The sequence below is a fragment of the Tiliqua scincoides genome, chromosome 3 (genome assembly GCF_035046505.1).
Source record: "Tiliqua scincoides isolate rTilSci1 chromosome 3, rTilSci1.hap2, whole genome shotgun sequence".
In the NCBI taxonomy this organism is placed as follows: Eukaryota; Metazoa; Chordata; class Lepidosauria; order Squamata; family Scincidae; genus Tiliqua; species Tiliqua scincoides.
In genome coordinates this window covers 139,767,275-139,783,884 of record NC_089823.1, presented here as the reverse complement: position 1 = coordinate 139,783,884, position 16,610 = coordinate 139,767,275, and the positions used below count along the sequence as shown (strand labels likewise).

At 40.5% G+C, this 16,610-nt stretch overlaps 1 protein-coding gene across 1 annotated transcript in view; it reads left to right on the top strand.

Annotated features, from left to right (window-relative positions):
- RASGEF1A (RasGEF domain family member 1A) overlaps positions 1-16,395 on the top strand; it is a 49,743-nt gene extending 33,348 nt beyond the window's left edge. Inside the window, exons 5-13 of the mRNA XM_066619631.1 lie at positions 1,180-1,401; positions 2,704-2,778; positions 5,315-5,407; positions 7,837-7,939; positions 9,133-9,212; positions 10,184-10,375; positions 10,881-11,004; positions 11,385-11,457; positions 12,684-16,395. Coding sequence (XP_066475728.1) covers positions 1,180-1,401; positions 2,704-2,778; positions 5,315-5,407; positions 7,837-7,939; positions 9,133-9,212; positions 10,184-10,375; positions 10,881-11,004; positions 11,385-11,457; positions 12,684-12,708 — 987 coding nt within the window. The 3' untranslated portion in view covers positions 12,709-16,395. The remainder of the gene's footprint in view (positions 1-1,179; positions 1,402-2,703; positions 2,779-5,314; positions 5,408-7,836; positions 7,940-9,132; positions 9,213-10,183; positions 10,376-10,880; positions 11,005-11,384; positions 11,458-12,683) is intronic.
- Positions 16,396-16,610: the final 215 nt, after the last annotated feature.

The following is a 16,610-nucleotide window of genomic DNA, read 5'->3' as shown; positions in this document are numbered from 1 at the left end:
TCTCCCTCCAAAGAGGGAGTTGTGATGCACTCACTTGCCCATCACCTTTCACTGCACTCCTTGGAAGAAGGAGTTTCAACTGAATCATACTCACATGCTGGGGTCATTGAACTGGCCATTTCCTCAATTGTTCTTTCCCATGAAGCTCATCTTCTCTAATTGTGTAACACATGGCCCATATCTAAGCTTTTGCTTTCGCCTCAAGCCAGCACAAACACTGAACTCTTCTCATGCCCCTCACTTTGTAATACACTTATAGTACAATCCTACCCATGGTTTCTTCGGAGTAAGACCCATTAATTTCATGGAGTACTTCCAGGAAAGCATGCTGAGGGGATTGCAACAAAGCCCTTGTCAGACCTTCTTTCAATATCTGGATGGGGAAAGTAAGGTCAGATGTATTTTCCCTGTCCAGACCTCTATATATTGATCTGAAGGTTGGAATAGATCCCATTCTTGAGAATTCCCAATGTTGCAGGCAAAGATCTGTCCAGGTGCAGCTGTGTGAATGTAGCTATAATTTTGACCATCAGATGGGTGAACAGAAGCAGAGCAGCATATGCTCCTCTGTGCTGGAGCCCATCCTGGCCCTCACCATGTACTGAAAGAATATGTGAATGTAACTTTAGCATCCTAATTTATGAGACCACTTACTGTCCCCTTTTGTATATTACAACATTACAGTATGCTTCCAAATCTGTTTTGGAAACATGTTACAAAGCCTCAACATAGATAGAGATGTTATGTTAAACAAACAGAATGCCTTTGTATTCAAGATGAATCACTTTAGCAAGGAGGACAATTCTGGTGGCAGAATAACTTCTTGGGAGATAAAAAGGGATAGCCTTAGAGATGGGATCAGCCTCAAGAAATCAAGTTTTCAGGTATGAGGTTTCAGTTCTGACCATGAATTTGAGACACTTTTCAACCATGGACATCTACAGGTCAGGATTTGTAGTTTAGGTTGGTATCTCAAATCATCTAGCTATACAAAGCAAACTTGAATGAAAAAATAAGCAAAAGTCTCATCAAGAGGAACGGATGAGAACTTATCAAGTTGCTTGATGTTAAATTGTATTGCCCCAGTCGGAAATTCCTTTTAAGCATAATTCTGTTTCCTAGACATTCCAGAATGTTCTCAATAAGTAACAAAAAAAAATGTTCTGCTTTCTGGGTTAGGAAAATGGAACTGTCAAGAAGGTCATCAGCCAGATGACACAGAACTTGCTGATGACTCTTGCTGCCCGCAATCAGTACCAGGAGATCCGAGAGAAGTTCCGTCAGCCCGTGACCGACAAAGGCACAATCCTTAAAACGAAGCCTCAGTCATCACAGAAGGACATCCTGACTGTTTGTTGTGACCCATTAATCCTTGCACAGCAGCTCACACACATTGAACTGGTGAGTGAGAGATAGAAAATAAAGGAACGGACATTCAATCTACATGAAGATTTGGCAGGTTCAGGACAGACTGTACAGCCATTTTTTCTCTGAACTGCAGTCAAACATCTGAGAACGTGACCCCAAGACAGACATCAGAGCAGGGGAAAGTAGAAATTGCAGAAATGATGAAGCCATGAATACTAGAGGGAGTCTTAGCTGAACAGTTAGGTCCTTGGAAGAACCAGAATCATGTGATTATTCAATTTTCTACTTCCTCCACCTAGACTGGAGGATCATGACTTTTCATGCTCTTGTTTCTAACCTGGAATACCTCCAGCATAGTGGGATGGGATGGGGAAGGGTCAAGCAGACCACTAAAATTCTGAGCCTTCAGTCCTGCTAATGGGTACATCAGGCATTCAGTCCTTTCAAAAGCTAGCTGTAAAGCTATCAGGATTTGTGGTTATTCAAAGATTATGAGAAGCCGCAAAAACAAAAATGTTTCCCAGGGCACATCTCTTCTCAAGATTTGTCTGCACACTTTTGTCTACACACTTTTAAAGTTTCCTTGTTCATAACTGGCAAGCCAAACTGAACCATTTTGGCTCTTTCCTGCCTTTTTTGCATGCAACCACTAAGGCAGTCACAAGAACATATACTGCATGGAAAGCTAGAGACAAAGAGAAGTCACAGAAGAAAGGGGTGTGGGCTCTCAGGTGTGTGTGACTGTATGAAGGATTACAAGGTACAAAACCTTGTGAAGAAAATTTTAGGGGCCCATAAACATTGGCTTAGACCCAACACAAGGATTTACAATCCTAGTTTGTAAATATTAGACCTGGATGGAAGCACCTTATCTTGTTTTGAGTTGTTTTTCCCCGAAGGTTGAAAAGTGTCCTTGAAAAGCAAATTGTTATGAACACATTTGCATAGTTTTAATGCTGTTCTGTGCACCAGTTTTGTCCTCTTTCTTTTCCTTTGCAGTCTTTAGGCATATTTGTTCACACTTCTGTTTCATCCTATTGGTTGCAGAAGCACACGAGATTTTCTCAAGAATATCACTGTGGTACATCTGACATGGAGACATAATTTACACACACAGACAATATCACAACGGTCAACACAGTGAATCGGATCAAGTAGGAGTGTGGACAAATGAGGCAGCCAATAAAGGAGGAAAAATTGCTGTCACAGAACTAAAACCCAACTTATTCTGTTATAAAATTGTCAGTTAAGATCTGACCCTAAAGGAACCCACAACTCTGTTCCTTGTTTATATGCTTGTGAGCTTGATAATCTTTCTTGTCTTGCTGTATACAGGAGAGGGTGAGCAACATTTACCCGGAGGACCTCATGCAAATTGTGAGCCATATGGACTCCCTGGATAATCACAAGGTGCGTGCAAAGTATGAGTGGAATGGTGGCACAGGTTTATCAGAAGGAAAGGGTGTGTGCAGGGCAATAAGTTTATCAACAACTTTTGATTTGTTCTATACTAGTTTAATTGCCCCGGCTTCCCTGAAGAAATCTGGAAATTTTAGTCTGATAAGAATGCGGAGGATTCTTTGTGAAAGATCTCCAGTCACCACCACCACCACCCCCAACTACAGCTCTGGATTTACTACAAAAGGGACTGTCGCACTTGTTCCCCCCCCACTGCAGTTAGCATCCACCATGCACCTGAACACACACTGTTTATCACTTTTCACAATGCCAGTGGCCGCACAACTCTCAATTTTCCTAAGTGAACTTTGGGGCTGCCACAAAGTGATGCAGGAGTGGGGCAGCCAGGGCCCTTTATGAACCTGGGGAGGCCCACTTATTGGAGCCAGTACTGTATACTTAGCATACTGCTTTGAAATGTTCAAAGCATTTCACATATATTATTATTAACTCAGTGATTCTAGCAACTGTCCTGTGCCAATATTATATAGGTCAGTATATTATTATTGAATATATGCCGCGAATGTGAGTGACTTGAATAGGCCACCTAGCGAGTTGGTAACTTGTGTGACATTTGAATCAGGGCTTCCCGGTGCACAACTCAGTCTTCAGCCACCGCCCTACACTAGCTCTCCGATGTAAATTTCATCTCCTCTTTGTAGGCCTCCAGCATAAGCCTGCATTCCAGTTCCTGTTAGCAGGGGTCTGAATGGTAACAAAAGAGAGGATGACTAAATATTGAATGGGGCATGTCAAGTTATTTACTCTCTTGAGAACAGAATGAAAGGAAATAGAAAGATTATAGCCTGCGGGGTCTAGCCACTTAATTCAGGAATGCTTTCTTGCTTCCTGAACTGGCAAACAACAGTACTGCCTGCTCATCTGGGGGCAAGGAAGAAGAAAGTTTATTCTAACAGGATAGCTCCTACTAAGACTACACCCTCAGTTCTTTGCTAGCTGTGGCTCCCATTGCATGTTGATCTACAGGTTAGGCCTATAGCATGATAGACAAAGGAGACTTCTTTACTCCTATTCATATTTTGTGAGGCCAGGACATTGGGCATATAATATTCATTTATTTACTCAATTTGTATCCCACATTTCTTCCCAAAGGGCACCCAAAGTGACTTGCAAAACCATAAAACCTCATTTAAAACAGCAGTTTACAATATACACATGAAAATGACCTTTAACATTAAAGCAACCTTAAAAAATATTACAATAAAAGCACAAAACCAGCAGCCGTCACCTCTTAAGAAAGGCCAAGCCTGTAAAATCTAATCAGTATTTCTTTTACCAAAAGTTCATTTTGCTAGATATGACAATAGCACCCCTTATCCTCTTCACACACACCCCCACAAATCTCATAGTACCCTGTAGATATTCTCCTAGCAGCGAGAGAGTTTCTAATCTGAACAGCTCCCACATGGCTTGGAGAACATCTAAAGGGCACGCTAAATAGCATTCTTCTCTGCAACATGGCAATTATGGAATTCAGAGGTCAAGGAAATCGGTGGGGATATTGTAAAAGCCTGGGACTTGTCTAGACACAACTAGAAAAGATGAAACATCATAATTCACACAAGTGCTTATTATTTTGGACCTCATTCCTTAGATTCCCAGGCAACAAATGTTATATAATGTTAGAGCTTAAGCCTTCCATCAAGGTTAAAGGCAATTCTAAGCTTCTCAGTTGTTAGGTACAGTGAGTGAAAAAGAGAGGGAGAGAATGTGTACTTGTAGCCAGCCATGATTAGTGTTATTGAAAATAATGTCTTTCTTAAATTAGACAAAACGAGTTGGGCCATTGCACCCACTATGTGGACAGCAGACTGTGCACATTGTATTTTTTTCTTGTCAATCAATCAATCAATCAATCAAACCTTTATTAGGCATAAATTTTTTTCTTGTCATTCCCAACAAAAAAAAGCTGCTTTCCATTATAATAGGCAAGTCCTTTTTTACTTTCACTACTACGTATAGAAATATTGTCATGCATATGTGACCTTTTCTCCACAAGTCCTCAAAGTACCACAACCCAATTAATTCCACAGAACAAGACTTCAGAATCATATGAAGTTAAAAATAAGTTGGTGAGTCACTCACTCGGTTGCAAATGTTAAGATAATTCCATACCACGCAGAAAAGTGATATTTGGGACATTTGAAGTCAGGATATCTCAATTAGTTGAAATGCCTAAAACAGGAATTTTTTATATCTAATTGTCAAAACTCAGGACAGAAGATTCATCTCATAGTGATGGGTAGAAATTCCACACAGAGTAAGTAAAACTACACATGGGATGGCATGTTGGGCTGTGAGAGTACCATTGCCCAGTTCCCACCTTTGAATCAGCCTGCCAGCTGTTTCCAATGCCAGCCAAGAGCACATATTTATGAAGAATGCACACCAAATCTCCTTGTGTGAGGGCACATGCAGTTTTCTTTTCTTAAAACTCTTCATAAATACATGACCTTTTTCTTTCCAGTGCCGAGGTGATGTTACCAAGACCTACAACCTGGAGGCCTATGACAACTGGTTTAATTGCCTCAGCATGTTGGTGGCTACTGAGATTTGTAAGGCAAGTAATGACATGAAAAACAATATCCATGAATTGGCTTGTTCCAGGAGTAGCCAGTGTCTCTGCTTCTGGTACGACTGGCTCCATAGGGTCATGGCTGAGGCTCTCTGGGTCTAGGACACCTCCCACAAATAATTTCCCTAATCCAGCCATTTTCGGTCTTTGCGCCATGGTACTTTAGTGCGCTACAATTGGTCTGCAGGTATGCTGCAGGTGTTTGGGAGAGGGTCATTTGTTAGTAGGGCCTTGGGGGTGTGAACTCCTGTCCGGCAGTGTGATATGCCTTGTCAATTGACCAAAAACTGATGGTGCACCTTGACAATTTTAGCGCCTTATCAGTGTGCCATGAAATGAAAAAGGTTGAAAATCGCTGCCCTAACCCATGGCCTGGTTTGGAAGCTAGTAGACAAGGACACAGCCCCCTCAGGCCAAATGCAAGCCTTTGCAGAGTATTTTATTGACTTTAGAAGGGTCTAATGTAGGAACTAAGTCTTCTGGGGTCGGAGTTGTAACCTAATGAAAAGCTCATTTTCTGGGTTTCAGTGCCACGTTCACCAAGTCTAGACAGTAACCTGACATTTAACATCTGTTACTTCTAGGCTTGGTGAACGTGGCTTTGAAACCCGGAAAATGAATCTCTCATTTGAGGACTAGCCTATTTTGTAATATATTAATTGTAAAAGGTAGAACGCACGCCTTGCTTGAGCCTCCCATATGGTGATGATTTTTGTATGTGTCATGAATATGTACGTAAATATTTGTTCTGTGCCAATAGAGGTGTAGTAAAGTCATTAGAAGGGCCTGTTTGTATTTTGACATTCATTCTCATGCTACTTTAACTTGCCTCGTACTACATAAGAAAGCCCCAGTTTTTATATTACCTAATAAACTTGACTGCTGCTTCTCATGCCACTTCATTATTGTACAATGTAGTGAAGTCCTGGGGAGTCTCCCACAGCATCCCTGCAACAAACATGACATGACAAAGTCCCACCTGACTTGTTCCTCTCATGGGATATTGTGATATCATATGTTTCCAGAGCAACTTGGGACCGAGCTGTGGGGAAAAACAGTAACACTGCTCTGGTAAAATGTATGAGTTTGGCTTCAGTTAGGAAGCACTGCGTGGTGTGACGTTCCGTCTCTGGTCTTAGGAACTCACACCATGCAGTGTAATAAACAGAGCCACTCTGATGTAGAATGCACAATGTGTAGTTGGGAAGGTGCTATGGTTTCTATGGTTACCATGAGGCAGGGTTCATTAAAGCTGCTTACAAAGGAGCCAACTTAAAAAAAACAAACATTTAACAGTTTATTTGTACAGTGTGTGCTGTTTCCCAAACTCCAAATAATTTATGATAACGAGAAAAGGAAGGCTGTGAAGACGAGGGGACTCGTCTGGGGGTGTCAGGTTATGTCACAAGGGTGACACCCTTATTGATGTAACTTGAACAACTTCTCTGGAGCTGGTCATCGCCCAGCACAGAGAATAATAGAACTACATGAACAAAAGATGTCGAACAGAATGTATCCTTGGAGTTAAGTGCTCAGCAGAATCATGTGGTAGACTCCTTCCTAGATAGTACCACTTCAGGTAGGCAATGGCCATTTGGCTGCCTTGTGCATTGAGTAAAGAATGCTCCAGGGAAGCATTAACTCAGTTTGCAATGGGTGGCTGTTGACCCAGTCCCTCTCAACCTACCTCACTGGATTTGAGTTCCAGTGAGGTAGGTTCACTGGACAACCAACCTATACCACCTTGAGTTCTTTGGAGGGAAGGTGAGACAAGATAGGTAGAAAAACATATAACAAACCCAAATGCTATGATTTCACTAATTAGGGGAAACCATATCAGATATTAGTCTTGTTCAGTTGCATATCTGAAGCAAGCTATAATGCTCTTTGCTCAGCATGGGATATTTCCCTCGTCAAGCATGGTGTTTAAAACGTTGGATCAGAAGGCCTTATATGTTACGTGACCATACCAATACTGCCTCCATCCTACAGTCTATTCACAAGAACATCTCCTCGGGAGAACAGTTAATATTTTCTCCTTGTAAGTCTTTTTGACATTCCAGCCCCAGAGCCATTCTTCATGCATTCTTTTTCCTCCAGCAGGAGGAAGTCATTTAAGTCTTGTTTTGTTGATAAGTTCTTCCTAAGACCATGACTCTTTTCTTGATTAAGGCTGTGGAATTCCAGCATCCCACAACATAATCTCCCACTGTAGCTCTTTTTAATAAAAAGAGAAACAACCCAGCACCCTGAAGGCTCTCTCTACAAGGAAGAGGCACCTATCAAGACAGAAGCAGAGATAAGGGTTCCAAATGAATGCCATTAAAATTGGGGGAGGCAGCTGAAGTGCCCCATTTTGCAAATGTTATTTCCCAGCTCTCATTTTAAGGCATCCTTTCTTTTAAAAATTTCAGGTTGTGAAGAAAAAACAGCGAACCAGAGTCGTAGAGTTTTTTATTGACGTGGCAAGAGAGTGCTTCAACATTGGAAACTTTAATTCCATGATGGCCATTATCTGTGAGTACTGTGGAAGGCACCAGAGGCCAGTGTATGTGACAGCATCAATAAAATGATGGCATTTGAGTGGATATGACTTCCCACCAAGTGTGCAGCACTCTGGTTGACAAATGGACACCACAGCTTTTACCAAGTGGAGGCCTCCACATAATGAGAATGTAAAAGGTCAGGGATTAAGAGAATAGAAATAGCAAAGGTCAAAAGTAGTGCACACTTGCATATAAGGATGAGTCTCAACAGGACCTCTTGACATATTACTAGAAGTGTTTGAAAACAGTATTTTACTCAGAAGTAAGCCCATTGTGTTCAGCAAGACTTAGGCTGCAGTCCTATCTTGCCAGAAACAAACACCTCTACATATTACTCAATGGCAGATTTGCTACTGAAAGTACATTTGACAGGAGCTACAGCCAATAGTCATAGAATCTTAGGGGAGAAACCTTCAATCCCTGCCCAGAAGTTTTCTCCAGCATTGTCCTTTCCCATACTATCCTGCACATCCTAATACATACTGTGTTGGTACCCTAACCACACTCAGCTCGCAGAGAAGGTGAAATAAATTTTCACATTACCAGGTTAGGTGATGGGTCACATAATATGCTCCAAGAATACGGGAAGATGGGTAAAACTGGCCCAGTATGACATCTGTTGCCAGTGCTGACGTCCAGGAGCTGGTTCCTTTTGCAGAGGTTGGTGTGGGAAGAATAATGTTCCTTCAGACATGCGCATGCACCCATTGGCCCAGTATAGTTCTAGTAGCAGTTAGCAGCTATTTCTTCCCCACCTCCTCCCCATGGTGATGTGCATACCCAGCCACATGAAAAAAAAATGAATCCAGCCAGTTCAGCTGTGTGCTGCAATGCAAATATGCCTTCAAACGTGCATATTTATGTTCATGTCCGTTGCAGATAAGCATGTTTGCTTTATCTTATAGATCTCCCTAACTAGACCTAGGCAATTTGGTATCACCAAAACATGGAAACATTGGCTTCTTTCCTATGGTAGTGCAACAGGGAAAAAAAAATCAATGCATTATATAGAATAGGAAGAAGGTTAAAAAACACTTCCATATCTCTGACTAACTATTTTCTCAATATGGCTTTTACCAACAGTGCTAAAAACACCCTGTTACCATGCCACGATGTTGTACCTTTGCTTCCAAATTTCACTGTGTTTTTACTCTTTCTTTTCAGCGGGTATGAACTTGAGTCCTGTGTCCCGGCTAAAGAAAACCTGGTCCAAAGTCAAAACAGCCAAGTTTGATGTTTTAGAGGTAGATATTTTGAACTTTTTGTCATATACTGCTGGAAAATCGTGCTCCCACTTCTAAGCAATCATCTGAGCTGTGAGCTCATTGGCTAAAGCGCTAGAACAAGGGCGTAGGTCTGCTCCTTTTACAAAGCAATTGAGCATAATTGTGTCTGCTCTCCCCCCCCCCTTAGATTTTTATAGGTAAGAAATAAAGAAGAATGAAAGATGAAAATTTAGAAAAGGGATCTAGACTATCCCTAAAGGGATGTACCGCTCCCCCCCCCCCCCGCAAGCCCCACCCCACAGTCTTAGCTCTACAGGTAGTTTAACCCTCACTTTAAAATATAAACCTTTCTCCCTCACATCTGAAGTACTTGCCTGATGTTTATTATTTTTCATTCCTGATTAATGTCTGCCCTCTGGTGGACAGTGATGACGTAACAAAATCCCATGTAAGTAAGTCCCGTAATAATAAATCACCACGTAGCCAACTACATGTCACAATGTAGGACTGTAGTTTATTCTAGAGTGGAGACAAAAACAGAAAGCACATTTTTTGCCAGTCTTTTTGACAAGTCTCATCAAAACCTGTCTCTGCCCCTATCCCTGCCTGCCCCCAGAAAGTTCTGTTTTCATTCCCAAAATTGAAATAGACAAGCATTCAGTGGCACATGCCCTTTCAGCCTATATGAAACCACGGGAAGGGATTTATCCAAAGCAAGCTCAAGCCAATTGACTTAATTAAAAACCTCTTCCTTGAAGAAAAACATGGCTGTGATCTATGTGTACTGCTATCGTCATTACTGAATAGTTGTAACATTTAAGTTTTATTTGAGGAACATGGATAGATCTCAAAGCAAAAGCAGTACCTCACCTCCCTGCTTCTCTCCCCCCCCCCCAGTTCCCACAAGTTGATGCAAACAAATGATGCCAGTATTTGTCTTTGTGAGTCATAGGAGTACAAATTACTCTTTTTTTAATTAATTCCAACAGCACCACATGGACCCATCTAGCAACTTTTGTAATTATCGAACAGCCCTTCAAGGAGCAGCACAGAGATCCCAGACAGCACACAGTAGCCGGGAGAAAATAGTCATCCCAGTTTTCAACCTTTTCATTAAAGACATCTACTTCCTGCACAAAATACACACGAACCACTTGCCCAATGGACAGATCAACTTCAAGGTAAGCCAAGGTTTTGAAGGCATGGAATTAACAGGCATGGTGTGTGCTGCAAGCAGTGGAAATGTCCCAGCAAGAAACCTATGCAGCTTAGCCAGCAAGAGTTGCCACTTGTCCATTTTCAAACTGAACTGCTTGAATTTGTACCACCATGATAGGCTTAGTTCAGCCTAAATGACAGAAACCAACCAACCAAGAATGATTGCGCTTAAATGAATTCACATATCACCATCACCATCACCTAAGCAGGTTAAAGAATGACCACTGCAATTGTGCAAACTGGGGGGACTGCATATCCAGCACTCACATAGATGCGCCAGTTCATGCAAAGTAGCATCTCTGTCAGATGCTGGCTGAGTCACCAGCCCATTGGTGGCCCCATGTTCACTTCCAGTGACCCTTGCACATTGTATGGTGCAGGGTCCAGTATGCTATAGGCTTAACCAGAAACTAGTGAAATAAAGAAACTTGTTCAATTCAATACTGCATTTTTATTTATTTCATGCAGAAGTTCTGGGAAATTTCAAGGCAAATCCATGACTTCATGACATGGAAGCAGGTTGAGTGTCCTTTTGAGAAGGACAGGAAAATTCAGAGTTATCTACTCACAGCGCCTATTTACAGTGAGGAAGGTAAGATCATGCAAACATCTTCTACAACTGCCTTTGTGCTTCTCAGACTGTTGTGGGCAGGATATGAGCATTATTCGTGCTGGATACAATGCAGAAAAATAAATGTCGAAGTTATGTTATTCCAGCCCAATTATAGTACAGGCCACACAAAAGTATTCTGAGATTCAAGGAGGCTAGTCCTTCTTAAGTCCCAAACTTGCATATTTGTAAACCTGCTGATAATAATGGCATTTTTAGGATTGGGTCAGAGTGAGAACTTGCCATGTTAGAATGACACAGAAATCATAGCCAACTGCGTAGTTTTGCATTTACGCCTCTTAAAGCAACACCTTTGGATATCCTCAATAATTTCTGACTTCCTTCTACCACTCTTTTCTCAGCTTTGTTTATTGCATCATTTGAAAGTGAAGGTCCAGAAAATCATATGGAAAAAGACAGTTGGAAAACACTCAGGTAACAAAGCCGTCTTCCAGCTGCTTGGTTCTTCGCATATGTTGAACGATCACATACAGCTTTGGTAGAGCTGAGCCTTCAGAATGCAAAATGAAAGCTGAACTACACATTATGCCTCACGAGGCAATGGTGATGGTCAAATACTGGACTGTACCACTTCAGACTTGAAAGTATATTTTTGACTGCTTCTCCATGTGAAATCCTTGCGTGTAGTAAACAAACTCAAAAGATTCACAAAGGAGAGAAAGGTTTAGCATAGCCTTGATCCCAATACTCTAGTCCAGTTTAGTTATATGTGGGAAGCTTTTTATGCAAAGGGAACATTCAAAAATATCCAGTCTGAATCGATACAGTTCCACATTCTGTCACTTTAGTCTGCCATCTCCTTCTGCATAACCCGATCCTGGTCTACACATTCAAGTAAATTTAAAGTGCTAGACTGAATGTTTTCAGAGGGAAAGTATGGGTTCAAGAGAACTATATTTTTGCAATGCCTTCCTACATTAAGAAATCACATAGAAAACTGCAAATACAGAACTAGCACAGCAGGCGGATTGAGCTAGAACCTTTCTTCTTGAAGTGCTAGTTTTCTGTTTGCAGGAAGTTTTTTCTTTTTTAAATTTGATGAAGTACTCAGAAGTGGCATCCCCCACCTACAATATGAAATGGTACAGTTCATTGTACCATGGACCAGCTAACCTTATCATCCCCCCCCCTTGCCATGCGTAGACACAGCCCAGTAGAATAGCTCTGGATTACATAGCCATCAGGGTTATTCTACATGAAGGCTATGGACTTTACAGGTGTAATCTGAAGCCAGGTTATGGCACATTAAATACGGCTGGGATTGGTCTATCTTTTCAAGCAAGGAGCAAGTGTACCTGCATTAAGAAAAAAGCCCAGATCTGTGATCAAGTATTTCAACATGTGGGTTAAGGGCTGTTGAGTTAGTCTCCAGGGAATAAATTGGTAAGTGTACAGTAATGAAGAATACAAGAAGATCAGTTAAGCAGGTTGTAGGTATCCCTAGGCAAGCTTAATGAAGCAAGCAAACAGTAAGCATAGCCAGGAATAGAAACCAACTGACAGTGGGTACTCACCCTAAATTTTTTCACCATTAGGTCTAGATTGTTTTAATGCAACTGTTTTCTCTAAATTACGGTGACACGTGTATTGGTAGTAAAAGAAGAAAGTTACTGATGTGATCTTTTATCTTTTTCTTTTAGGACTACTCTGCTCAACAGAGCCTGAGGTTTTGGATTTTTTGCTTCAGATTTTAAAGCACACACTAAAAACATTGTTTTTAAAGACTGAATGACTCGGTTTGAGAAAAGAAAGGCCCCACTGGCTGAGGTCTGTTTTGTATATACAATGCCTTTTATGAATTACAAAAGAAAAAAAAGTGCTAAAAATTTCACATCAACCTTAAAGCACTTAAATGAAGGATTTTGTTTTTTAATGATAAAAATATCAAGGGCAGGGCCCTGTTCTCAGAGATGAAATGGATTGTGGGGATGGTGGTATCTATGATGATGTCTTATTCTCATGACATCCAGATTTTTATTTTCTTGTTTTATTACTTCCGCCTAATATACGCACACTTTCAGATGGACTCAACACATGTAACAGGTTCAGTGCTCCCCCCGTGCCTTGATTCGGCTAAGACTTCCTGAAAATAAATTTCATTCTGCAGGCTGATACCTTTGAAATCAGTGAAGCTTCCAGATCGGAAAAGGTACAAGAGCATTTTCCAGGATTAGGACAGGAACGTTACACTAACTCCACTATATTACAAAGCCCTTGTCCAGTTGGAGCCCTAGTTGGGTCATCTGTTTTGAAGAGCTTACTTCTCCCGCGCCCTCATTCCCCACAAAAAAGGGAAACAAGATCAGCTTCCCAGCTGTGCCCTTCCCGTGCCCCTGACCGTTTACTTGTTGTATCTGATGAATTACGCTTTTGTCTTTGAAAGCTCATACCACAGTCATCTTCAGGATGCCACAGGATGCTTTGTTGTTTTTCTGGTAGTGTATTTCACATTGCTCCTTTTCTGGAATTTATTCTCATTCTCCTGGGTGTCCCACGTTTTCCCCCTAAACACTGCCCTTCCTTGCCTCTTTTGACTTTGTAGTGCATTTGAAAACTATGCTCTGCCAGTTTATACAGGCAGCAGAATGAAGTGGCAAAGCTTTGCCTGGCAGCCCACTGTTAGTGGTTGCATGTCTGAATGCTCAACACAGATAAACAGCACGTCAAGATCAAACCTTTTTCCCCCGATATGTCAGTATTCTGTAACCAACATTACATGGGAAACATTCAGACACTAGATCTATCATCTCTATAGCCTGAAGCTGTACAGGTTAAGTCCTACCACTTGTTTTCGGCTATTGTATAAGCTGATTCTTACCTGCAAGGAAACAGTGTGGGAAGCCCCCAGTTGAGCACAGGGACTCCTTGTCTCCTTTAGTCTGGCCTTAAACCACTGCAGCAGCAAGACTGCTCCCCCTCTCACATCAGACAATAGTGCCTTACAAAGGTACTGTAATCGTTTAGTGTACCTTCTACAATTCTGGATTGGAAGCAAGTGAAACAAAAATATGGATGTCTTTTGAAAACTAGCTACACCTTTGTAAATAAACTGAAAGAGATGGCACATGAACTAGAGTATACCTGCCTATATAACAATAAATGGTGCAGCAAAACATATTTATGTTACAAGGTTTGACAAGGTAAAATGGGATCATTGCCAGATCCTCCTATCCCTCACCCCCCTTTTATTTGTTCTGGAAACTCTTTAGACTACCCTTGCATTTTGTTTATCAAAGATTTTTGGGAGGGAGATGGACAATCGCCACAATCTCAGCAAAAGATTAACCGGGAATGTGTCATCTTTTACAAACTAGCCTCTGATAATGAATACTGGAGTTAGTTGGAGGATGTCAACTGTAATGGCATAACAGAGGCTGAAAGCAGAATTTTCAAAGAAGCTTCATTAACTTGTAAGGTGTTCAGATATCAGCGTTAAGTCATCATATAGACAAGATTGGTGGATATGAGAAAGGCTTGCATGCTGCCTCCGACTTGGCTCCCATTGGTGGACAGATTACCAGCAAAAGTTTATGACCACTGACCCTATATTTACAGATAACAGCAGTCTCTCCAGATCAGGTTACTAAATAATAACTGCGGCTATATCATCAATATTTGACTCGCTTTTGATGTCCAGTTTCTGCGAAAGTTTTGGGCCTTGTTTCAGAAGTATCGAGAGAGGTGAAAATTTAAGCATTTACCCAAGCAATCTACCACCTATAAGTACAGATGTACAATAAGTACAATATACAACATTTCAACCTTAAGAGTATGTCAAAACCTTCCTTGTTAACTTCTTCTATTGCTTTGGAAAATGTTTTCTAACTTTTATGAATTTTGTTTCTTACGACTTGAGTTCATTTCTCAAAACTATACTATTTTCCTGATATTTCATTTAAAAAACTTGGGAGTTCACTCATACATGGTACATAACTTGATTACTCATTCAGGCAGCCATGTGTGACTTGATTCCATCCAATTTAAAAGCCATTTCTGCCCAACATTGCAGATATGCAACAGGGATCGACACCTGTGGGTTGGGCAGAAATGGGTTAAAGAGCTCACTTGCAGGGGCAAATTATCATTTAATGATTCAGCCTTCGGGTGATCAACAAACAAATGTGGACCAGCCCACAATAGCAGAGTTGCCATTTAGAACAAGTTTGGAACTGGGGTTTCTAGCATTAGATAAAGCCATCTTTAAAATAGTAAAAGATGATGTAACAATCCCTGCAGCCCACAATTAGAAGCATATTAAAAAAAAAATCAACAAGGCTAGCCAATTCTAACTTTTTTTATTTGAACGTATTCACATTCACTGATAAGAGTTCTTATTAGGTTATAGGTTTCTCATTTGCTTAAAAGGTTATATCACCATTACTAGCCAATTTACTACTAATTAATTTCTAAATTAGGAGATTATAAAAACCCAAACACTGAGTACTAGATTAAAAATGAAATTAGTTTTAATGAAGTTCATTATATATTATCGTACACCTATTATCTTCCCAAGGAAAAATTAAAACCCAACAGTAGACCATTAATATAAGGTAATCTGGTATTTGCAAGGTTCATTTATTCATTAGATAACACCCCCAAAATGTAATATATTTAGAGGCCTTACCGATTCTCATTTTCTAATTAATACATGATTATCTGCAAAGACGTCTCTCCATCATATTGAAAAAACAAATAGGCCTTGCGAAGGCATTTTCCCATCACTGCTAAAAATTGTCAGGAAACAAGGCAGAGCAAATGAGCCAAGTAGAAGCAATGGAATCAATTTATACAAGGCAAACGAGGGAGCAAAAAATACTATGTATTAACTGAACGTCAACCCCATTAAGGCAGACAGTGGCTTTGTTTATTTGTGACTTGCTGCTATATTTTCCCGTGCTGAAATGTTGATTTTCAGCCCTGGAGTAGAGTAAGAGAATATTTATACTGTATTATTACAGTGGTTATTTTGCACTTTTGGAGATGTCCTAGCTAGCAACATTGTCAAACACTACGAAAGGGGTTGTATATTGGCTTTGTTAATGTATTTGAAATTTACAAAGGGATGCTTTAAATTTCAGAGATATATATTTGAAATGCCATTCTGGAACACTTCTTGTGTATGCATATTTAAGAAGGAAAAAAAAAAAGCTTTCACATGAATGTGCACTCCAGGGGTCAATCGATTCTAGTCTATACTTGAAATGAGTGCCATTTCTACATGGCTTTCTATTATTGTTTTATTTTCCTTTGGTTTGATACATTCCTTCAACATCCGTGTTTTGTTATTTGGAGCTGAATTGCTACATATAAAGCTGTACCATAAAAAGCAGGATATTCTGTGTTTGACTTGATGTGCTTGCATTAATAAAATCAAAGTTGCTTCAACCAGGATACATTTGATCTCATAGATTTCTTCTCTGTTCTTCCCTGTTCAGGGATTTCCAAGCTTTTTTATTATTATTATTAAATATAAAGTTAGCAAACTGAAAGCTGGGATGAGCTGAAGAGATCTTTCACAGTGTAAATACAATTGGAGGAGTGGCATAGTGTAAGGGTTAAGAACATAG